Consider the following 24,391-nt stretch of genomic DNA (forward strand, 5'->3'; position numbering starts at 1 on the left):
TCACAGTTTTGCCTCAAGGATATATTAACTCTCCTGCCCTGTGTCATAATTTAGTTAGAAGGGATCTTGATCGTTTGGATATTCCACAAAATATCACATTGGTGCACTATATTGATGACATTATGCTGATTGGACCAAGTGAGCGGGAAGTAGCAACCACTTTGGACTCATTGGTAACACATATGCGTATCAGAGGATGGGAAATAAATCCAACCAAAATTCAAGGACCATCTACCTCAGTGAAATTCTTAGGAGTCCAGTGGTGTGGGGCATGCAGAGATATTCCTTCTAAGGTGAAAGATAAGTTATTGCACCTGGCCCCTCCTACAACCAAGAAAGAAGCACAACGTTTAGTGGGTCTATTTGGATTCTGGAGACAACACATCCCTCACTTGGGTGTGTTACTTAGGCCTATTTACCAAGTGACTCGGAAAGCTGCTAGCTTTGTGTGGGGCTTGGAACAGGAGAAGGCCCTTCAACAGGTTCAGGCTGCTGTGCAGGCTGCTCTACCACTTGGACCATATGACCCAGCAGACCCGATGGTACTTGCGGTGTCTGTGGCTGATAGAGATGCTGTTTGGAGCCTCTGGCAGGCCCCTGTAGGTGAATCACAGAAAAGACCTTTGGGATTTTGGAGCAAAGCTCTACCATCATCTGCAGACAACTATTCTCCCTTTGAAAAACAGCTCTTGGCCTGCTATTGGGCCTTAGTGGAAACTGAACGTTTGACAATAGGACACCAAGTTACTATGCGACCTGAATTACCCATTATGAGCTGGGTACTATCAGACCCTGCAAGTCATAAAGTGGGACGCGCACAGCAGCAGTCTATTATCAAATGGAAGTGGTATATACGTGATCGGGCCAGAGCAGGTCCTGAAGGCACAAGCAAGTTACATGAAGAAGTTGCTCAAATGCCTATGGTTTCTACTCCTGTTACAATGCCATCTGCTGCCAAGCATGCGCCTATAGCCTCATGGGGTGTTCCCTATGATCAATTGACCGAAGAGGAAAAGACTAGGGCCTGGTTTACTGATGGCTCTGCACGTTATGCAGGCACCACCCAGAAGTGGACAGCTGCAGCATTACAACCCCTTTCTGGGACAACTCTGAAAGACACAGGTGAAGGGAAATCTTCACAGTGGGCAGAACTTCGGGCAGTACACATGGTATTACAGTTTGTTTGCAAGAAGAAATGGCCAGATGTACGATTATTCACTGACTCATGGGCTGTAGCCAATGGATTGGCTGGATGGTCAGGGACTTGGAAAGATCACAATTGGAAAATTGGTGAAAAAGACATCTGGGGAAGAAGCATGTGGATAGATCTCTCCAAATGGGCAAAGGATGTGAAGATATTTGTGTCCCATGTAAATGCTCACCAAAAGGTGACTTCAGCCGAGGAGGAGTTCAATAATCAAGTGGATAAGATGACCCGTTCTGTGGACAGTCAGCCTCTCTCCCCAGCCATCCCTGTCATTGCTCAATGGGCACATGAACAAAGTGGCCATGGTGGTCGAGATGGAGGTTATGCTTGGGCTCAGCAACACGGGCTTCCACTCACCAAGGCTGACCTGGCTACAGCTGCTGCTGATTGCCAGATCTGCCAACAGCAGAAACCAACACTGAGCCCCAGATATGGCACCATTCCTCGAGGTGACCAGCCAGCAACCTGGTGGCAGGTTGACTACATTGGACCACTTCCTTCGTGGAAAGGACAGCGTTTTGTTCTTACTGGAGTAGATACTTATTCTGGTTATGGATTTGCCTTTCCTGCACGTAAGGCCTCTGCTAAAACCACCATTCACGGACTGACAGAATGCCTTATCTATCGTCATGGTATTCCACACAGTATTGCTTCTGACCAAGGAACTCATTTCACAGCCAGAGAAGTACGACAGTGGGCCCACGATCATGGAATTCACTGGTCTTACCACATTCCCCATCATCCTGAAGCAGCTGGCCTGATAGAAAGATGGAATGGCCTTTTGAAGACGCAGTTACAGCGCCAATTAGGTGGTAACAGCTTGGAAGGCTGGGGTAGAGTTCTTCAGAAGGCAGTATATGCTTTGAATCAGCGCTCGATATATGGTACAGTTTCACCCATAGCCAGGATTCATGGGTCCAGGAATCAAGGGGTGGAAAAGGGAATAGTTCCACTTACTATCACTCCTAGTGACCCTCTAGGAAAATTTTTGCTTCCTGTCCCCATAACTCTAGGTTCTGCTGGTCTAGAAGTTTTGGCTCCAGAGAGGGGAGTGCTCCTACCAGGAGCTACAACAAACATTCCATTGAATTGGAAGCTCAGACTTCCCCCTGGTCATTTTGGGCTTCTAATGCCCTTAAACCAACAGGCTAAAAAAGGAATAACCGTGTTAGGAGGAGTGATAGATCCAGATTACCATGGGGAAATTGGATTACCTCTTCACAATGGAGGTAAGCAAGATTATGTCTGGAGTGTAGGAGATCCCTTAGGGCGTCTCCTAGTACTACCATGTCCTGTGATTAAAGTCAATGGGAAACTACAACAGCCTAATCCAAGCAGGATGACAAAGGACGCAGACCCATCAGGAATGAAGGTATGGGTCAATCCTCCAGGAAAAGAGCCAAGACCTGCTGAGGTGCTGGCCGAAGGTGAAGGAAATACAGAATGGGTAGTAGAGGAAGGTAGTTATAAATACCAATTAAGGCCACGTAACCAGTTGCAGAAACGAGGATTATAAAGTAATATGAATGCCCCATTGTAAATTTACAAATGCGTTTGCGATTGTACGAGGGATAGTTATATCATGTTAGGCGTATTCACAACCTTGTTATTGTTTCATGTAAACATGGGATATTATTTGTGTCAAGTTGACAAGGGGTGGATTGTAGTGGCTATTCTTGGTTGTCAACTTGACTATATTTGGAATGAACTACAATCCAGAATTGGAAGGCTCACCAGTGACCCTTATCTGGAGGCTTGGAGATCCTTATCTGGATCTTGGTATGGAGATCTTGAGACATAGTGGCTCTGGATTCCAGAAGATTAAATCTCCGAGTTTAAGGAGATTTAATCTGGGCTACACCTTTCATCTGGGATTAAAAGTGTGGTGGAACACACCTTTAATCTGGGCTACACCTTCTGCTGGAGACAATATAAGGACATTGGAAGAAGGGAGTCTAGCTCTTGCTCCTTCGCCTGCTGGCCGTGTGAGACTGAGTAACTGCTAGATCCTTGAACTTCCATTCACAGCTGCGACTGAACCATTGTTGGGAATTGGGCTGCGGACTGTAAGTCATCAATAAATTCTTTTACTATATAGAGACTATCCATAAGTTCTGTGACTCTAGAGAACCCTGACTAATACAGTTAATAAATCTTAAAAAAGAAAAAAGAAAATCACCTCCCACTTGTCCACCTGGAGTCTGTGTTAGTCAGTGTGACACAGTGATGACTGGCAAGGTCCTGAGAGGCTGGCTGCTGAGTTACTTCAGTTTTGTGGTGCCTTTTCCTCGGCCCTGGCAGATCAGGTCATCCCTCTGTGGCAGTCAAGCATCGGGGTCCAAACTGGGATCCAGGGCTCTGACTCCATAGCAGCTCCCTTTCCAGGTTCAGTGTGCTTCTGAGCGTCTGCTGAGGAGTGATGGGAAGTTTGTCCAGCAGAGGGAAAACCTACAGCCCAAGCTCCAGCCCCAGCTCCTCTGGTCCAGGCCAGGAACCCGAGTCCATGCAACCAGGTAGGTAATGTCTGTGGGGCCTGCAGGCCCTTCCCAAGCATCATGAGGCTATAGGAACCTAACCCTCGGTACCTCAGTGGGTCTTCGGCCACCGCCCCAATACAAGCTTCTGTGAAAGCCTATGGATACCCTTCCCAGTGAGCCAGACAGGCTCTGGCTTCTGTTGAGCCTGCAGTAGTGACAAGAACATTGAACGTGAGGGCTTGGGGGTGGAACGCAGCATTAAGAATACTTGATGGTGGGGGGTGGTGAGATGGCTCAGCAGTTAAGAGCACTGACTGTTCTTCCAAAGGTCCTGAGTTCAATTCCCAGCCACTACATGGTGGCTCACAACCATCTGCAATGTGATCTGACGCCCTCTTCTGGTGTGTCTGAAGACAACTACAGTGTACTCATATACATAAAATAAATAAATAAATCTAAAAACAAAAAACAAGAAAGAATACTTGATGATAAACACATCGGGAGCTTGTGGTTCCACTCTCAGTACATATGTACAAAAGTGTGTTTCAAGTTGAACATCAAGCTAGCCGCAGCAATACCAGCTTATAGTTCATTTACATGGCAAAATGAAGACAACTGTGGGTTTATGTATAGCCTGGGCTACACTGGAAGAGTCTGCCTTTTGTTTCAAAACAGGGGGTGGGATTGTCTTGTTTGAAAATTATCAGCCGGGCGTGGTGGCTCACGCCTTTAATCCCAGCACTCGGGAGGCAGAGGCAGGCGGATTTCTGAGTTCGAGGCCAGCCTGGTCTACAGAGTGAGTTCCAGGACAGCCAGGGCTATACAGAGAAACCCTGTCTCGAAAAACCAAAAAAAAAAAAAAAAAAAAAAAAAAAAAAAGAAAATTATCTTCACAGAAATAGCCAGACTGGTTTGGTCAGACATTATCAAATGCTGTGTGGAGCCATGGCGGTTTAGAGAACTAACCATGACAGATAACAAGATCATCCAACCCTAGCAGCAGCACTGTTGGGAGGGGCTTGGGGAGTAGCTAACAACCTACCCCACCTACCCCGAGGCCCCACCTATCCCGAGGCTGCAGAGCCCAGGTGTTTGGCAGCTGAGCTTGCTTGCGCAGAAGCTGTGAGTTTTTAACCCCCAGACCCTTAAGATGTGGGTTTCTCTTCCTGCTCCCCACCTAAGCCTCTTATCTCTCTAGTGCCAGTCCCCACAGGGCCATGACATCCCCGGTGCCTTGGGGCCCTGGAGCACTCTCCTCCGTGTGGGATACCTTCAGGAAGAGATCTGAAAACCACAAGGCACCGCCTTCTTTTCCACTGAGCTAGCGGCAGCCTCAGGCTACTGAGTCAACCTGGTGCTTCTGAGTGGTGACCTCCCAGCAAGTGTACCTCACTCAGGGGATCTCTCCTCCCTTCTATCTAGTCTCCAAGGAAAGGAGGAGATCTCTCAATGGAGCTGTCTTGTCCCAGGAGGAATATGAGTTGTGACTAGCCCAGTCTAGGAGGCATTTGTTCCCTGGGCCTGCCTCAATCTTAAACTTACTGAGGCTCTGCCAGGTGCCAAGCCCTGTGACAGAAACTGAAGAGACAACAACGGACAAGATGGTCCCAGTCTCTGCCCCTGAGCCAGAAACTAAACCCTTGCAAGTGATGGTTGTGTCAGATTTGGTGGCAGGGTGTTGCAGAGATGAGAGTGTGCAGAGGAGCATGTCAGAGCAGCCTTTCTGAAGAAAGTGTGAAGCTGGGCCACTGGGCTCACCGGCCAGGCATGCAAGGACACAGCTTTCAGGAGAGCAAGGACCCTTACCAGGCCTCTTTGTTCCGCTCTTCTGTGAGAGAGACCTCCTCAGGGGTCATCAGGCATTGTTGGCCACAGGGAGTGTGGTCTAAGGAGCTTCCTGCTGTGGGGGTTTCTACTAACCTTTTAAGAGGGACAACAAGGGACAATTTGCTCTCACCTACCTCCTAGATCCTTATACAGTCTGCCTGTTCTCCCTCTCCTCCTCCTGGGCCTCAGCTCCCTCTTGAGCGCATCCCAGAGTCCTGTAGGACCTTAGTACTTTGGGAGCTTCTTAGAGACAAAGAACCCTTCCTGTTGACCTTGACTGCTTTTCCTGGCATCCTGTATCCATGTGCTAACAAGTCTCTCTTTTGGAGATCCTTACTGAGAAAGGACAGGGAAAGGAAAGAGATCCAATGCAGGTGAATTAGGTTTCAACAGACACTTGCAGGCTCTGCAGGGTTGGGGGGGAATGGTTAGACTGGGTGAACTGTCTTCTGCTTGCTACCTAATGCCCGACCTCCAAGTTGGACTTCATGTCCACTATGTTCTCTTGGCCACTGAGAGCCTTAGCTTTACTCTGCTTCCATGACCCAGGCCCGTGACTCCTCCACTGGAACCTTCTTCACCTCCCGGGAAGCTGGGGCCCTTTCTGAGAGGTGCAGCTGTCACACAGCCCCTCACGCTCCCCTCTTCCCCAGACTGAGCCCATGAGCAGGGTGGTAGGAGATTGGAATTATGCCCTTCTCCTTGCTGAGTGCTGTATCAGGGCCTTGAGACCTTCATGCACATTGGAGATACACACACACACACACACACATCAGGGAAGTAGTAAGGGTTCAGTAAGAAGCAAAATGATGGGAAAAGCCCCCAGTGGGCCTCATGTGCAGGGTCTGGGTCCCCTTAGTCATATGCTCCCTTGGGGCTCTTGTCCTGGTCAGACCTGCAATAGCAGCCTCTGGTGGCACTTCTCAGGGGCAGCGTGGGCCTTCACTCATTGGCCCAGGCATAGGCCACTGGGAATCCACTCTGTGCCTTTGCTCAGTGCTCTAGACTTACAGAGCCCGTTCACGTGGACATCTCTCCCGAGGCCTGACGTAGGAACAACAAGAAAACCAGAGTCAGGTGTGTGGGGAAGAGCCCCACCCTGGAAAAGGAGCTTGTCCTCTGTTCACAGACCCCGCTTTCTGTCTCCTGACAGCCAGCACGTGTCTGTGCTGGAGCTCACGATGCTGTCATTCCTGGGGCCCCAGGCCAAGCTGTTAGCCTTCCTGGGGTGTGTTTCCCCCCACCCTGCCTGGAGAGCTGCTGTGTGGTCCCACCACCCTTCAGAGGCCCACCTCAGATGCATGTGATAGAGGCTTCTAGTTGCAGTGGGTTTTTTGTTTTGGTTTACTACGGTGCTAGGGATGGAACCCAGGGCCTTTAATGTTCTAGGTAGGTGCTGTTCCTCTAAGCAGTATCCCCTGCCTCTGCCCTGTAGGTTTTTAATTTGTAGAATCTTTTTCTCAAACTCTCTGGAGGGAGACATATAGGGAGGCATGGCCAGGAACCAGGTTCTCTACCCACAGGAGCTGAAGGCCTTCATGGGAGACCCCAAAGCTATCTGGGGTTTCCCAAGTTCTGTGGAGCCTGCTGGAAACACTTCAGACTCTAGGGCTAACCCTTCTCCTGAAGGGGGCCTGTGTGTGTGTGTGTGGGGGGGGGTTTGAGGGGAGCCAAGGCAAAAAATCAATTACACCTCATATTTTGAGAGAGAACTGACTAAGAGGGTAAGCGTATCTATTCCTCTCTTTAGAAAGACACAAGGTCACAGCTGTGGCCCTGGGCAGTTTCCCAGCAGGTGAGCAGGCCAGACTATCTCTGAGACTCGGGGAGCCGCTGACCATCATCTCTGAGTAAGTCTACCACACTGAGTCCCTGAGGTTGCACTGTGGGGGGGAAGGAACTTCCAAAACCAGAAGGGAGGCACGGGGCTACTCTTGGAAGGTTCCCATATGGCCACGTCTCTGGGTGGTTTCTGGCAGCCTGACACACTGCAGGGAGAGAGGCAGTGGAGGTCAGGCCTTGGAACAGGAAGCCTTGGATCATTGGCCAGCCTGCCAGGCCCTCACCCAAGGAGGATCCTGGTGTAGGGAATTCTGGGAAATGAGCAGGACAGGTACTTGCAAACTCCCAGTGAAGGTGGTGCCCTCCCTCTGCGATCTCTCCACAGGGATGGAGATTGGTGGACAGTCCAGTCGGAAGTCTCAGGCAGGGAGTACCACATGCCCAGTGTGTATGTGGCCAAAGTCGCCCATGGGTGAGTACCTGGTGCAGCTTCACCTTGGGGACCTTCCTCCATTCTTCCCACACTCTCTTTATGCAGGATCACAGGCTGACCCTAGACCCTGCCCTCCAAAAGAGCAGAGAACAACTCTCACGTCTTGTTCAGCTTGGCCTAGGAGACTTAGGAGCCCAGAGAAGGCCCCAGAGAGGAGGTGTCATGGTGTGGGGCTTTGGAAGGTGGCTAGGATCAAGTGTAGAGGACACTGAAGGGGACATGTAGGAGACAGACACAGTCTATAAGGACAATCTGAAGTGGGAAGACAAAGGGGCACTTCTCACAAAGGAGAGTGGGCCAACAGTAGCGGCCGGAGGATAGGGCAGCAATGGGACAAAGGCTGGAAGCAGCTGATGCTGTCATCACTCCATCAGCCCAGGACATTTGGGAATGGAGTCTTCAGGCAAGGAAAGCCTGGGGCTGCCATCACAAGGCTGCTCCCAAAGTCTCTGGAGCAGCAGCAAAGCCAGAGGGGGCCTCTAAGCTATTGAGTACTTGCTCTTCCTGCTACAGAGAACTTCTAGGTCCAGAGGGCAAGGGAGGGCAGATCTCGTCAAGGTTACAGAGAGGTATGGAAGGATTCTCTGAAAACCCACAAGCCTACCCTGTTGTTCTTCGCTCCTCCAGGTGGCTGTACGAGGGCCTGAGCCGGGAGAAAGCTGAGGAACTACTCCTGTTACCTGGGAACCCTGGAGGGGCCTTCCTCATCCGGGAGAGCCAGACCAGGAGAGGTGGGTAAATGCAGTTCCCACCCCTACCTCTCTAGAGTGGGGCTCAGGACAGGAGGTCACAGAAGACAGGCTGTCACTATTCCAAACAGTCAGTGGGGGTTTCTTGAGTCCAGCCAGGCCCTGTACTGTAAAAGGACCTGAGGTGGAGCCACCAGCCTATGAGGACAAAGGAAAGACAGTTTACCTAGCCCAATCAAGGGGAAACTTCCTGGAGTGGGGACCTAGGCTTGGAGTTGAGCTACATTGTTTCCTTGAGGATTCTTTGACAAGAGAGCAAGGTGGGTATGAATTCACCAAAAGGGATCCAAGCTTAGTCTATATTTGGCAACCGGGATTTTACTCAGACCAGCAGTGGTGATAACCCTTCACAACACAGCACATGATATGATCTTTTGGAAAATGTTCATCACAAGCCAGGCACCTCAGAGACCTCAAGGTCAATAATATGAAATTTGCTAGTAACAGCCTATAGAGGAGATGAGACACTCCGGAGGGCAGGTATACCTCCCAGGTCTGCCCTAATTGAGGTGGGCTGTCAGACTCCTTGTTCTCCACTTCTACAGGGCATGCACTTCCCTCAGGGGCTTCCTGGATGAACCTTCCTCCAGCCTCTCCTAATTTCCAAGAAACCTCAACCCCTCACCCTCATGCAAACCTCACACACACTGGCTGGCTGTGGGTGATGATGGCGCAGCTGGCCCCAGTGCAGCAGCAGCAAACAGGAAACGTCGGTGGTGGCCGTGGTGACTGGGACTGGAACCCTGCAGACCTACCGGCTGTGAGCTAGAAAAGCCACAGGAAGTGCTCAGTGCTCGGCTACCCACCCCACCCTACCTCGGGCCTGGTGCCAGAGTATAGTGACCACCCTGTGTGCTGTTCATTCTGCCCTCTGACGTAAGAAGGGGCATGTACAAGGGAAATTCATGGAGTGGTAAGGGAGGAGCCAAGAGGAATCCGTAAAGATCTTCAAGGACTTGGAAGGATACACAGAAAAGTTGGGACCAGCGTCCCTATCGCCAGCTAGCAAGCCCGAGGGATCCTCCTGTCCTGTGTCCTCAGGACTAAGATTACAAGCATACATCACCATGCCAGGCCTTTCACATCTGTGCTGGGGTTTGAACTCAGGACCACATGCTTGCAAAGCAGGTACTTCTCAGTCAGTCAGAAGGCCGCTCTCATCAGAAGCAGAAGAAAGACCCGGAGTTAGTGCAAGTTGGTACATGCCAGAAACCCAGCACTTGGGAGACAGAGCCCAGAGGACCAAGAATTCAAAGTCACTTTGAGCTACATAGAGACTGCAGGGCATATGTGTTCTGTGTGAGACTCTGTCTCGACAGAAGGCTAGCAGTGATGGTGCGCTAACTCTAGCACTCAGACAGAGAGACAGGAATTCAAGGCCAACTTGAACTGACAGTGAGATCTAGGCTTAGCCGAAAGTTCAGAGTAAGGCCCTCACCTACAAAATAAAAATAATTAAAGGCAGAGGGGGCCAGAGGATGCCTCAGTCTAAAAAGTACTTGCTTAGCAAGCATGTGGTCCTGAGTTCAAACCCCAGCACAGATGTGAAAGGCCTGGCATGGTGATGTATGCTTGTAATCTTAGTCCTGAGGCCACGGGACAGGAGGATCCCTCGGGCTTGCTAGTTTACACATATAAAACACTCTTCCCTTGCTGACCTTTTAGGATGGCTGTTTCCCAAGCCTGAGCCTGCCCTCTCCTTCTGGCTCCCTTTCTACAGCATAGCTTAAGCTGAAGGGCACATGCACCTAGCCTGGGTAAAGAGATCACTTTCGTTCATTGCTTATAGACCTGAGGGTTTCTATCCAGGGATGCAACAGAATTACCTACAGGGATACTGCACACCCAGCTTGCTGACAGGGGTCCTAGACTGAGGTTGAGCATGCTCCTCGCTTACACTGCTGGCTTGGGGAACTTACGCTGAGAACTAGTTCTTAGCTGTTATGTTGGAATTGCCTTGGAGAAGCTTATAACACGGATGCCTGCACACCAAGCTTGAGCTGGTTTAATTGATCAGGAATGTGTCTTGGGATCTGGAATCTGAAACAGTGAGGCTCCTCACTGGACAAGGCACGTTTGTAGTGAAGTAGAGTAAGAAACCCCAGTGTGTGCTGGAGTCGGGAGTCCTGGAGAGTCAGACCTATTTCAGATACTAAGTGACAGTCTGCATTTTTGTTCTGTGGTCCAAGGGCCCAAACCGCAAACTGACCCTGAGTTCTAGTATCCTGTGTGATGTTAGAGTGCTGGTTCTCAGGTCAGTCATTGGGATGGATGCTCTGGTCTTTGTGTGAGGTCATGGGGATTTCCTAGCACATAGTAGTGTGCACACTAGGCCAGCACTTTACCACTGAGGTACAGCCTCTGCACTTTATTGTACTACTGGCCCAAACAGGCTGTTTGTGAGCATGGTTATCTATGAAGGGCACTGCTGGGTATGTTTTTCCCCATGTATGAGATAGGATTGTTGGGTGTGAAAGTAAAACTCAACTGTTAACACCAAACTTTCCAGAGTGACTTTCTCTCTGGCCATGGTGACATCTACTTACTTTCTCATTCCAACCCTGTGCCACCTGAGTCTTTATCCATACAGCGGATATTTAATGCTCACTCATCCTGAGGACCACAGACTCCTATTACAACTAATAGTCTTTATCCTGACCCCAGCATCCCCCTGAAGACTGGGCTGTGGCTATTGTTTGTTCCTTCTTCCAACCTCGGCAGGGCTGGGTCTCACCCTGGACCCACCCTGGACCCTTTCCTCCTTAGGCTGCTATTCCCTGTCCGTCCGACTCAGCCGCCCTGCATCTTGGGACCGGATCAGACACTACAGGATACAGCGTCTTGACAATGGCTGGCTGTACATCTCACCTCGCCTCACCTTCCCCTCACTCCATGCCCTGGTGGAGCATTACTCTGGTATGTAGAGCTTGCATTTTGCCTCCACTGCGGACTGGATGAGGGGCCTAGGAGATAGTCAGTTGTGCCCTTAGACCCTTGATCTGCTGGAGCTATACAGAGGAGGCACTTCTGCTATTGATCCTTATGCAGCCCTCGAACTCAGAAATCCGCCTGCCTCTGCCTCCCAAGTGCTGGGATTAAAGGCGTGCACCACCACCGCCCGGCGAGAAAACCTGTCTTGAGGAAAGAAAAAAAGTGTGTAGGGGGACACCTCTTGAGAAAGCTGACTTGGGGTTTCCTACAAGGTGGTTCTATACAGTAGGTACGATGGGTCCCAGGCTGACCTCTCCCTACTTGCTTCTCAGTTCTACAGAATTAAGTACCCCATAACTTTGCCCAGCTGACCTTTACCACCTCTCCGCCTTTATGAGACCCATCACTTCCTATTACTTTTTGGCAACCATGCCCTCAATATGCCAAGCACAGAAAACTCCTGGGGCAGGTACCATATCACAGGTTTGGATCTCTTCCACAGAGCTAGCAGATGGCATCTGCTGTCCCCTCAGGGAGCCGTGTGTCCTGCAGAAGCTTGGGCCACTACCTGGCAAAGATACACCTCCACCTGTGACTGTGCCAACATCATCACTAAATTGGAAAAAGCTGGACCGGTAAGGAGAATATTTGAAACATAAAGGCAGAGTAAGAATAGACTCACAACCCACAATGGGGCTGTCACATTCAGGGACACTTCTAGAGTCCAGCCAGGCTGAAGCAGTGTAGAGGACAAGGCAGAGTTGGGAAAGGGAGGCACGGACCTCAGGGGAGCCAGGGTAGGATGAAGGTTAGACTGGGTGGCAGTCCTGATCACAGGGAGGTAAGATGGAGTAAGATCAGTAAGAAATGAGGAGCCTGAGTTTGTCAGCGACAAGTGTTATTCTGAGGCAGTGAACTGTGTGGCGAGCACAGGGGAAGTGACTCCTTCACCCGCTGTCCCCCATCCACAGCAGCCTCCTGTTTCTGGAAGCACCTGCGAGTGGGGAGGCATCTCTGCTCAGCGAGGGGCTCCGAGAGTCCCTCAGTTCCTACATCAGCCTGGCTGAGGACCCCCTGGATGATGCTTAGCCCTGGAGCACAAAGAGAAAGAGAACCAAGACTGTGGCACCGAGAGCTCCAACTCGGCTGACCCTGACAAAGCTCCAGGAGGCAAGGCTGGGGTGGGGCAGAGACACTCCGGGCCTCACCTGGGCTTTCGGATAAGTCATGTATCTCCTAAGGCCTCACCCCTGCCTACCACTTCTAGTCCATGTGCAGTGCAGTTCAAAGCAGGGCTGGGCCTCTACAGAGAATAAAATACTTCTGAGGTCTGATAAGTCACTTCCTGAGAGTAATGTCCATACAGCAGCTACTCAGCCCTACTAAAAGACAGAGAGAGCATCACTACCATGGAGAGAAAAAATATTGGGAAGGCTCACAAGTCTTTTCCAGAATGCAAACACATCTCAGATGGTAGGATGGCTCAGAAAGCATTGACAAGAGCAACACTGGATGGCTTTACCGCAGTAGACCCCACCTAACTCCCACGCACGGGGAAGACTGACAATCCAGATCTTCCCATGATCTCCCATCATGTCCTTTCAGCCAACCTCAGACAGAGTTCAAACAGCCAGGTCCTCCGCATACCCCTGTCCTGCCACCTGGTGGTCAAACACAAAATGACACCATTTAAATCTCACATCTAGACCAGGCACCTATCTCAGTACTGAGTCAGGACATCAGGTGGTGGACCCTCTCTGAAATGCCAATACCAAAGCAATAACCTTCACCAACTCCAGCCAAAAGAGAAAGAGTCTGGCTGCTACTGCTGCTGTGGGAGGAGAGCAGGGGCTCTGCTGATCCCTGCTCCTAGGTTCAGAGGGTAAGGTCAGTAGGTAAGCAAGGCTTTAGTTTACCAGGCATGCCAACACACTTTCAGTTAAAGATTTGTTTATTCAAGTTTCTGAAAACATCCTACAATGGAGACTTATTAGATGGCTGCTTGTATTGTACCATGGACCACACACATGGTGTTTTCAGAAGACTTGAGATGCAGTGATGGTTTAAAAACTGTACACCTGACGGAGAACCAAGGAAGACAATGTTTCCTCCGGATCCAGAGGCGCAGCAAATTCAACAGCAGCTCCACCTGGCAAACAGCTGCTACATGATGGTATCCAAGGAAAAACAGTTGACAATGGACAAATTCAGAAATGCTTCCCCAAAGGCGGATGGTTCTTTGAAAAGTTTCACAACCCTTGCAGAAAACACTGATGCCCAACACGCTGATTCTAAGTTCAGGAGACGTGGGTCTTCCCGGTTCCACTCGGCAGGAGTGCCCCAATAAGCATGTATCTGTGCTGTAGTAACAGGGTCCTTTGGACTGGACAGAAGAGACGGGAGCAAGTGCCATCAGTCATAGTGGATGGCAGTGTAAAAGATGATCCAAATGACCTATGGGAGACACAGCAATATTCATGTCATCACCTGGATCAACACAGGCTCCTCCCCCACATGAAGAAGGCAATGTATAAATCTGAGGTCTTTAGGATGCTCATGAAGGATAATTATCATTAATCTCAAAACATCAAAGAAAAAGTCAGTACCCCTCTCCCTTCAGGTACTGGCAACCACTAACCTACTTTCTGTCTCTGGCCCTGTGTATCTGTGTTTTACTAAGGGGACCATGTAGCCGTAGAGTCTTCCATTTGGCATAATGTTTTCAAGGCTCACCTATGCTCAGGAGCAGACGATCATCATGTCACTGTATGCATAGCAGACACTCTACACTTCAGATGACAGCCGTGGGAGCCGCTGCTTCCCCCTGGATATATTTCATATACACATATCTACATTTTGGCTTTTTTTCTTTCTATGTACCTCAGTCTGAACTCAAATTTGATAAGTCAATGATTATTTTCTCTAGCAACCTGGCATCTCATTAAATGAACAGAAGGTGTTGTAGCTACACATACCATGAACAAGGCAAATGATGTCATAAAGCCTTCTTTGGTGAGCTCCCACGTGCCCCCATATTCTTCCTCGTCGATTTGTAGGTAGTTACTAAAGTAGAGATACAGGACTCCTGCATTGATCAGGCAGAATCTGGAGTGAGGGGAATAAACACCAAACAAACCGTAAGCTCTGAGGCCGCAGGCTCTCCCCCTCACCCCCATGTTCCAGTTTATTCTTTGTCCATGTGTGGTATCTCCCCACCCTGCCTTGCCCAGGCAGGGGATGACTCCCAGACAAAAGTTCCAATCTTAGGAAGACAGGCTCAATCTGTTTACTTCATCATGAGTGTCTGGGTAAGTCTATCCAGAGGGGCCTCAGCTTCCACACACACACACACACACACAGACACACACATACACGGACACACACACAGGGGGCCTCTGATAGTTATTAGGGTTGGAGAAGTGAAGGAATAATTCAAATGTCTACACCTTAAGTGGAGCTGCCTACCCAAGTAAGCTGGAGATTTAAGGAAGGAACAACTACTCTTAGTCACAAGCGTGAAATAAAACATCTAAAGCAGCCAGGCGGTGGTGGCGCACGCCTTTGATCCCAGCACTTGGGAGGCAGAGGCAGGCGGATTTCTGAGTTCGAGGCCAGCCTGGTCTACAAAGTGAGTTCCAAGACAGCCAAGGCTACACAGAGAAACCCTGTCTCGAAAAAAACCAAACCAAACCAAGGCAGCAACAACAACAACAACAAAACATTTAAAGCACAAGGCAGGGGCCTCAATGCAATGGCAGAACACTTGTCTAGTGTTCTAGACACACTCAACTTTGAGTTCCATTCCTAGCACTGCCCCAATTCTCCAATCTACACTTTTTTTTTTTTTTTGAGATAGGGTCTCACTATGTAGATCAGCTGACCTTAAGCTCACAAGAGGTCTCCTGCCTCTGCCTCCTGAGTGCTGGGGTTAAAGGAGCTCACCACCACCACACTCATTCTCCAATGTAAAGCACACAGTTTCTCTCACCTCCTCGAAGAAATCAGCATGGCTGTCGTGCCACCCTAAATAAGACCTACACCAGCCATAAGCCTCAACATAGCTCCAGTTGAAGGATGGTCAGAGACAGACATATTTAATTGCTTTATGGCCTAGTAAAGCAAGTAAAAACATTGTTTGCTCTCTGCATTAATTCCCAAGAGAAGGCCATTTATGAATAGCTTGTTACTCAGTGACGAGGTAAACCAGATACCCTTGGCTCCAGTTTATCATCTATTAGGGGCTAATAACAGCAATGGGAATGGGGTTGAAACTGATGATTTATGAAGCCCATCCGTCTGACCCCAGGATGTATTGAGCTGATGCAGAAACTGAACACAATGAATAGAGAGGATGGGGAAGGAGTGTGAGCGTGTGTGGGAAGCACTACCCGGGTGATGGGTGGAATCACTGTATCCTATTGGAGGTGAGAGGACTGGGTGTACAGGCTTCACAAGTCTGGTTTGTGGACAGTAATATAATGGGTTTCTCATGAGCGGAAGGAACAGGAGTGGGGAAATCTGGTTTTCATCTGTTACTCGTGTTTCAGGACTGGAGAGCAAATGTGTCTTGGAGATGAGCATGTGGCTGAAGAGGTAAGACGAGACAAAGGCATTTTAAACCCAATGGGCTGTGAGTGCAACAGTTCTTGGATTTCAAAGAAACAAGGCTTTTGATTATACTGTAGCCACACCCTCATCTTCTGCCAGAAATCTTGGCATCTGGCCACCTCCTATCCCCCAAAGGACCTTTATTTTGGACAGGCTGACTTACTGGTTCTAGCTAGAGACTGATACTGGAAAGCTTAGATAATAAGCTAGCTCTAGAAATGGGTCAACCCGTGCCTGCAATCCAATACTTGGGAGGTTGAGGCAAGAAGGACTGCTGGAATTTCAAGGCCAGTCTGGGCTAGGATAAGAACTGTCTTTAAGAACAAAAAGGGGCTGGAGAGATGGCTCAGCAGTTAAGAGCACTGGCTGCTCTTTCAGAGGTCCTGAGTTCAATTCCCCACAACCACACGATAGCTCTCCACTATATATTACTGTAATTCCATGGCATCAGGTGTGCAGATAGATGCTATGTACATACAAAACAATTCTTTAAAAAAGGCTGGGCAGTGGTCCTGCATGCCTTTAATCCCAGAGGCATTCTGATCTTTTTGAGTTCGAGACTGGCCTGATCTACAAAGTGAGTTCTAGGGCAGTGAAGGCTACACAGAGAAACCCTGTCATGTGTGTGTGTGTGTGTGTGCGTGTGTGGATTTGGAAAAACCAAACCAGATTAGCCCATAGTGATAATGAGCTGATGTGAGGACCATGGAGTGAGTGAGTGAGTGGGGTGACAAGGAAAAGGCTGACACAGGCACTTCTTTTCAGAAGTAATATCCAATGCAGACAGCCATCACAGAAATAAAGGCATTTAAATCTATGGTAAGTGAGGTTAGAGGCAGGGATGAGAAAGCCCTAGAAGGACCTCATCCTAATTGTGTTTCAAATATGAGTTATCACTATTGAATAAACGAGGAAGAGAGTCATACAGCAGGTAAACCCAGTATGAGGTGGAAACAAATTAATAGTTCAAGGTCATTCTTGTATTCGGAGGATGAGAAAGATTAATCCAAGGTCAGCCTGCATAATACAGTGAGTCCCTATCCCCTGCAGTAAACAACAACAAAAGGACCAGCGAGATGTCTTGCGCCTGCCAATCTGAGTTCAAGCCACATGGTGGAACACTGACTCCAAGTTGTTCTCTTACTTCTACACTCACACACACACACACACACACGAAATAAATCCACGTAATATACACATATAAACGAAACAGTTTAACAAGCATTATCTGAGCACATAGTGATCCTATGCTGAGCTGAGACCCAGAGGTGGGTCATCAATGCAACACCTTAGTAGACAGAAGAGCTGTCCGCCAGTTCTCAAGCAAATTACAGAAAATGGAAGCTTGAGTTTTACTGTAACCAACTGCCACACAGAATGAAATAAAGCAAGACAGGAGCTGGACAGAGGACAGCTAAACTGGAGAGGGGAATTCACTAGAGACAAGCACCAGGAGGTCAGTCCTAAAGCAAAGGAAGCCGGGACGGAGAAATAACAAAATCAAAGTTCTTGGCCTTTCCAAAGTGGGGAAAGTGCCAACCCAGAGGAAGGCAGGGTTTGTCCAGGGTGAGAAACTGGCTGCGGTGAGTGTGGGACTGAATCCCAGAAATGGGCAACTCTGGCATAGTGGCCCCACACACTGGCCGAGTCAGTACAAAGTGCATTCAGTTTCTTGTTCTCTCGGGCACATTTTCCCACCGTTTGTAAACCTACTCACGTGACGACAGCAGTGGACGACTGACATACGCCTGACTCCACTTAGCAAGTTACTCAGCCACCCTACTTAATCCACCCGTCAGTCACTCCTTGTCCCCATTTTACTGATGAGGAAACTGACCTCAGGTAAGCCCAAGACTATATAGCTTCAAAGGAGCAGATCTACACCTTGAAAGCGGAGTTTTCTATGAAGTTTTTAAAGGCTGTCTGCACACAGAAGGAAGAGCAAAGAACTACTCTGGTCCTTGTCAGATCATTCCCAGACTGCATGTCTTCAGAGATATCCTTTCAGCATCCTACAGAAGGGCAGGCATAGTGGCCCATGCCTTTAATCCCAGCACTATAGAGGCAGAAGCAGATGGATCTCTGTGACTTTGAAATCAGTAGGTCTACAAAGTGAGTTCCAGGCAGCCAGAGTTACAGTTTAAGTCGCCATTTAAAAAAAGGAAATCATAACAAAATCTTACAAAAGGGCTTTAGTGAGCAAAGGCTTTTGAGCCAAACCTGCTGGCCCAAGCTCAACCTCTAGGTTTCTACGTGGTGAAGGAGAGAACCAACATCTTAAGTTGTTCTGACTGCCATGAAAACTAGTAAAAATATTTTTAATGTTTTAAGGGCTGTAAAGATACCTCAGTGGTTGGGCTGGAGAGATGGCTCAACGGTTAAGAGCACCATACCGTTCTTCCAGAGGTCATGAGTTAAATTCCCAGCAACTACATGGTGGCTCACAACCATCTGTGGTGAGATCTGATACCCTCTTCCGATATGTCTAAAGACAGCTACAGTGTACTCACATAAAAATAAATAAATCTTTAAAAAATATATACCTCAGTGCTTAAGAACACTAGTTCTATAAACACGAGGGCCTGAGTTCAAATCCCCACCACCCATATAAAAGCCCAGTCATGGCAACGTATATTTGTTATTCCAGTATTGGGGGCTGAGACAAGCAGACCCCAAGAACTCACTGGCAAGCTGGCCTAACTTGGGGTGGCAAGCTACTAGTTTAGTGAGAGACCCTGTCTGAAGACAACATTGCACAGAGCAATAGAGGAAGACACCTGGCATTCTGTTTTGGCCTCTGTAGGCACATACATTGCAGCTTGTGTACCAAAGAGAAAAAAATAGTCTTGTAAGATCTGACAGGTGTAGGAGTTCTGAACTTGAAGTATCTCACCCGTACACTGGTGGACAGCCTCCTCATCCTCTCCCTTACACTGGTGGACAGCCCCTTCATCCTCTCCCTTACACTGGTGGACAGCCCCCTCATCCTCTCCCTTACACTGGTGGACAGCCTCCTCATCCTCTCCCTTACACTGGTGGACAGCCCCCTTGTCCTCTGGCACTGTTCTCTGCCTTTCCTTTTAGCTCAAGTGCGGTGATCAGCACCTTCCACCTTCTCCACCTAGGAGAATCCTAGGTCCAATGTCTCGTCACCCCCAACCCACCTTAAGCACCCACAGCATCAACTCTTAATGGTTTCCTTATATAATGCCTTGCTCGGTATAAAAAAAGCAGGACACCTTTTTGGTTAGGAGGCACAGAACAGTAGGTACCTCTTCCTTGGTTTTTGTGTGGTTTCAGTTATCTACCATCAATCATGGGCAAATGGGAAATTCTACAGATAAACATGTGCCATGTAAAAAACTGTATTCACTTCAACTGCAGCCACTCCACGCTGTGAGTAAAATCTGCTGCCCCACTTCACCGCATCATTCCTCCACTTACACTGCAGATTATCCTGCCTGTCAGTCAATGGTGGCTTGGTTATCAGGCCTGTGACAATATCAGTGCTTGTCCTCAAACAACCCTGGCTCTACTTAGTAACAGTCTCAAAATTAAAGAGTAATGCTAACAATCTGGATATACTAAGAAAGCCATTAAATACTTTCTGCAAATATCTAACACCATCACTAGCAGAAGTAGTATGCAACAACTAATTCCCACCCCCACGCCCCACCCCGAGACAGGGTCTCTGTGTAGCCCTGACTGTCCTGGAGCTCACTCTGTAGACCAGGCTGGCCTAGAACTCCGTTTGCCTCTGCCTCCCAAGTGCTGGGATTAAAGGTGTGCACCACCACATCCCACATCCGGCTGACAACTAAATATTCTGAGACAGAGAAAAGAACCATGTAATTTTATTACATGGCTTGTATTATTATAGTTGGGTTTTTTGTTTGTTTGGTTTTGGTTTTTTAGAGACCAGGTTTCTCTGTGTAACAGCCCTTGCCGTCCTGGATCTTGCTTTGTAGACTAGGCTGGCCTGGAATTTGGCGGTCTGCTTACCTTTCTTTACCTCCCAAGTGCTGGGATGAAGGCGTGTGCCACCTTGCCCGGGTGGAGTTGTTATTTTATTAGTTACTGCTGTTAATCTCTCACAACCATTTATTTGTAATTTTTAAAAAAGGTTTTCTGAGAGAGTCTTACTTCATATCCTTGGCTGACTGGCCAGAAACTCACTATGCAGTCCAGCTGGTCTCAAACTCATGGACAGCCTCCTGTCTCAGCTTCCTAAGTACAGAGATTACAGACCTATACCATCATGTCTAGCTCTTCATTTATAATTTAAACTTTTTCAGAGATATGGTTTTGAGTATCAGCTGAGGGTCTTGGAATAGATCTGTCAACAAGAGGAGCTACTCTCTATTTCTTTGGGATTACTACTGTCCAAGAAGTTATACAACTCTATTTCTGAAACAGACTCACTTCCCCTCTCTAAAGAGCCAGTAAGAGTCTGGGGAGATGGCTCAGTGGTTCCAGAGGACCTGGGTTCAATTCTCAGCACCTACGTGGCAGCTCACACCTGCCTGTAACTCCAGTATCTGACCCTGTCCTACAGACATACATGCAGGCAAAACACCAATACACATTTTAAAAAGAAGAAGGAGAAGAACTAGTAAGAGACACTGTCATCCCCCAACCAACCAGCATGGCTTTCCATGGGGGAGAGGTGAGACCGGAGAGTGCTCACTTACATTCCCTATGGGAAAGAGAAAAAGCAGCCTTCTTCCTTCCTTCTATAAGAGCTGACTCACAGTTCCAACTTAACTGCCTTTAAATGCAGTTTCACCGGCACAGACTTGCTTTCACTAACTGCCTAGCCTGAACTATGAGCAGGTGTCATGGCCGCTGTTGTTGGCCAGGAGGAAAGTAAAATGTGCAAAGTCAGGCCTCCACTTTTAAAATGTAGGGACCTAGAAAATAACTCCTGCCAAGGGCAAGAGCTGTTTATCAAGCAAAATGCAAAGCAAGAACAAAAACAAAACAAAACAACAAAAAGGTCATCAACCACAAAGCTCCTCTAACTTCCCAAACTTCCACATAGGCCACAGTTGTTGCCAATAATATAACCACTCAAAAGAAGGCATGTTAGACCCAGGAATAAACAGACTGGCCCAGTCTTAGGACAGTACCCCGACATGAGATGCTCCTAGGCCGAGGAACTAAGAACACTGCAGCCCAGGAGTGCTAATGCGCACTTCTTTGCTTTAGTAATCAGATGCACACAGTGCCAGTCATAAAAGGAAAACAGAGCCAACCAAGCATTTTGATGCACGGCTGTAATCACCAACAGCACTTGGGAAAAGGAGGCAAGAGGAGCAGGAGTCACGGGGCAACCTAGGCTAGACGAGACCCTGTGCCTTTAAAAGAAATTTTTTTTAAATAAAAAATAGAAATGAGGATCCTGAGCACTGTGTCTTGTTCACAGTCCTAGCGCGTATTAGGCCGAGGCAAGAGAGCTGCTGTAAGTTCTAAGCTCCAAAGTGAGCTCTTGTCTCAGACAGACAAAACCACAAGACTGTGATACCCAAGACTTACCCTGCTATTCCCAAGAAGCCTCGCAAGGGCAAAACGCCCCAAATGACACCCAAAACCACAGCGATGATCTGTCGGAACCAGTAGATCACATCTAAAAATTCATCCTATAGAAAAGACACAATGTATGCGTTATCTGGAGTGGCTGCCACAGGACAGCTACAGGTGGAGAAACAAAAGCTTATTAAATATTTCCTACACTCTCATTAAGTAGCCCTGGAATCTGCTATGTAAACTAGGCCTTGGGTCAAGAGTACTGAATTAAAGGTGTGGTTCACAATGTCTAGCTCAGCACATAGCTCTTTTTTTTTCTAAATTTATTTTATATGTATGTTTTATCTTAATATATGCATGAGCACCAGGTATGTGCGTGCCTGCTGCCCATGGATGCTGGACGAGCATTGGAACTCCTCAGAACTGGAGTTACAGACCGTTGTGACTCACCATATGGGTGCTTGGATTGGAGCCCACTCTAAACTGCTGAGGCCTCTCTAGTCCCCATATGTGGTTCTTTTTTGTTTGTTTTCGAGGCAGGGTTTCTCTGTGTAGCTCTGGCTGTCTTGGAATTCACTCTGTAGACCAGGCTGCCTTGCAACTCAGGGATTCCTCGACCTCTGCCTCCCAGTGCACTACCACCACCACCTTGCTCCATATGTGGTTCTTCTGTCATTTCTTTTACTAAAGTGTGATGGGAAATGATATATTTAGACTATTAAGTGACTAATTCCAGAGCCTGTTCTTTATTTTAGAGAAGTCGTTACTTCTTTAAAAGAAGCTGTGTAAATAGAAGTTTGTTTTGAAGTGACAATGGGCACTGTGCTCCTGGCCACAGATAACCCTTGGCTGGCCAGCTAAATTCTAGAGAGTCTCCAGGAAGAAAAACTATTAACTTCAGTTCCCACCCTTCCTGTACAGCGACTTTTGAGAAAGCCAAAGTTAGGAAAGCGTGGTGGTGGAGAAGTGTGTGCTTAGGCCTGTGCCAGCTCATCTAAGTTTCACCCAACAAAGAGCACTCAGGTTTGTGAACTGCCCTGGACTCCAGACACCAGTCCTTGGACCGGGGAAGATAAAAAATATGACACAGCAGTTCACAAAGACTACAGGTTTTGCAAGAGCTGGGCAGGGCTGGGGGCAGGCCAAGGGCACCTTCAGGAAGTACTCCCCCCTCCATGGCGGAACTGAAGGGAGGGAAACCCAATTTCAGCAGTCCAAACAACGGAAGGAGTCCAAATATAGCATTCTTTTCAAACCATCTAGAATCGGGCTGCATGGTGACAGGCTTGAAGATCACAGAATGGAGCAATGATAGGAGGCGTCCACGCTCAGATCCTCTGGAGATGACCAACGAGTGCATCGTTAAGTCCCCAACCTCTTCTAACCCATGTCTAGCGACTTTCTTACTAACTCACACCCTCTTAAGGTGGTCTTAGAACCGGCTCTCGAATCTTAAAGCTCACAGGGCATGTCTTCTTTCTCATCTAAGCGAGCAAGGACAGAGCCACCCCTCGCAATGTGCAAAGTAAACGCACTTCGGGGATTCCGCACCCGGCACGTGCGCAGTCTTCAGAAGCGCTAACTATTCCGGATCCTGCGGAGCAAACGGTGGAGTAAGGCAGGGGCTCCGCTCGCTCCACTACGCGCCGGCCCCCTTGGCACCCCGCTCCCTGCTCCCATGGCCGCGCCCGGTCGATCGGCCGGGGCGAGGGAGACCCGGGCCCGTCCTCCCTCGCCGGGCCTTCTGCACCTTGTCGTCCCAGGCCGCGTCGCTCCGCAGCACCTTGCTCCACACGGACACCTTGAGGGCCCCGTTGGCCAGCTGCGGCTGAGGCGGCTCCTCCTTCCGCCGCCCGCCGCTCATCCTCCCGTCGCGCCGCCCGAGCCGGGCGTGGGGCGCGCGGGCCAAGCCGAAGGGAGTCGGGGTCTGGGACGGCGGGACTCGGCGCGCGAGGCGGCAGCGGTAGTCCGGGCAGCGAGGCGCTGTGGCCCGCCGAAGCTCCTCTCTCTCTGCCCAGCGGCCGGCTAGCGAGGCTCCACGGAGCAGGCGCCGCCGAGGGAGGGGCGGGGCCCTGATGACGTGTGCACGCAGCCAATCGGCGGCCACGCGGCGGTCGGCTCCGAAGCTCGGCGACGCCTCGGCGCGAGCGTCCCCTCCGGTGGGCGGAAGTGATGGAAGTTTCCGGCGGACGCCAGGGGACGGTGAGCGAGAAGGGACAAGTGCGGTCCGGAGGCGACCTGTGCGCGAGGAGGCGCTGTGGAGACTGAGGCACAGCCCCTCCGAGGAAAGCCGAGATTGGACGTTTCCTTGCTGGCTGAGCCGCGGCTCGTCCCCGGGAGCGACACATAGAAGTGGCCTTGCATCCTGATCCGCCTCCCGAGCCGGGTCCTTGGTTCCCGGAAGCCCTGGGCTGCCGCGTTGGAGTTACCTTCTGTGTGTTCTCTCCTATACCTACACATTATTCACGACTTTGTTCATGACTATGGAAAACAAAACAAAAACAAACCAAACCAAAGTCCCCTCGCCTGGCGATGGTGCAAGCCTGTCTACCTGCTGGAGGATGGTGAGTCCCCGGTCACGACAACCTGTCAACGGGAAAAAAACAATTCTGTGAACCCTAACGTCTCCTCTTGCTCAGCGTTCTCTTCTGAGATCCGAATGTGAGGCTGAGATCCCAAGAGAGAAATTCTTTCCTAAGGATGAGGCAAGTTGAAACCAGGGGAGAACCCCACTAGGGGGAATAGAAAAGTAGTAAGTGTCGGGCTAGCTACCCCGTCCTCACTGTGTGTT

At 49.3% G+C, this 24,391-nt stretch overlaps 2 protein-coding genes across 2 annotated transcripts; one reads left to right on the top strand and one right to left on the bottom strand.

Annotated features, from left to right (window-relative positions):
- Nucleotides 1-3,626: 3,626 nt before the first annotated feature.
- Nucleotides 3,627-12,844, top strand: Sla2 (Src like adaptor 2). Its single transcript, XM_085832837.1, has 7 exons — nucleotides 3,627-3,720; nucleotides 7,262-7,361; nucleotides 7,679-7,765; nucleotides 8,414-8,517; nucleotides 11,302-11,451; nucleotides 11,969-12,101; nucleotides 12,438-12,844. Exons 1-7 carry the CDS (start codon nucleotides 3,627-3,629, stop codon nucleotides 12,553-12,555), a joined length of 786 nt encoding a protein of 261 aa, XP_085688963.1. The 3' UTR covers nucleotides 12,556-12,844.
- Nucleotides 12,845-13,399: 555 nt separating this feature from the next.
- Nucleotides 13,400-23,639, bottom strand: Rab5if (RAB5 interacting factor). Its single transcript, XM_021149121.3, has 4 exons — nucleotides 23,351-23,639; nucleotides 21,610-21,713; nucleotides 14,442-14,571; nucleotides 13,400-13,920 (listed from the first exon to the last, which is right to left on the bottom strand). Exons 1-4 carry the CDS (start codon nucleotides 23,462-23,464, stop codon nucleotides 13,879-13,881), a joined length of 390 nt encoding a protein of 129 aa, XP_021004780.1. The 5' UTR covers nucleotides 23,465-23,639; the 3' UTR covers nucleotides 13,400-13,878.
- Between the last annotated feature and the right edge of the window lie 752 nt (nucleotides 23,640-24,391).

The sequence above is a fragment of the Mus caroli genome, unplaced genomic scaffold, assembly GCF_978045245.1.
Source record: "Mus caroli unplaced genomic scaffold, Mus_caroli_1 scaffold_2, whole genome shotgun sequence".
Classification (NCBI taxonomy): Eukaryota; Metazoa; Chordata; class Mammalia; order Rodentia; family Muridae; genus Mus; species Mus caroli.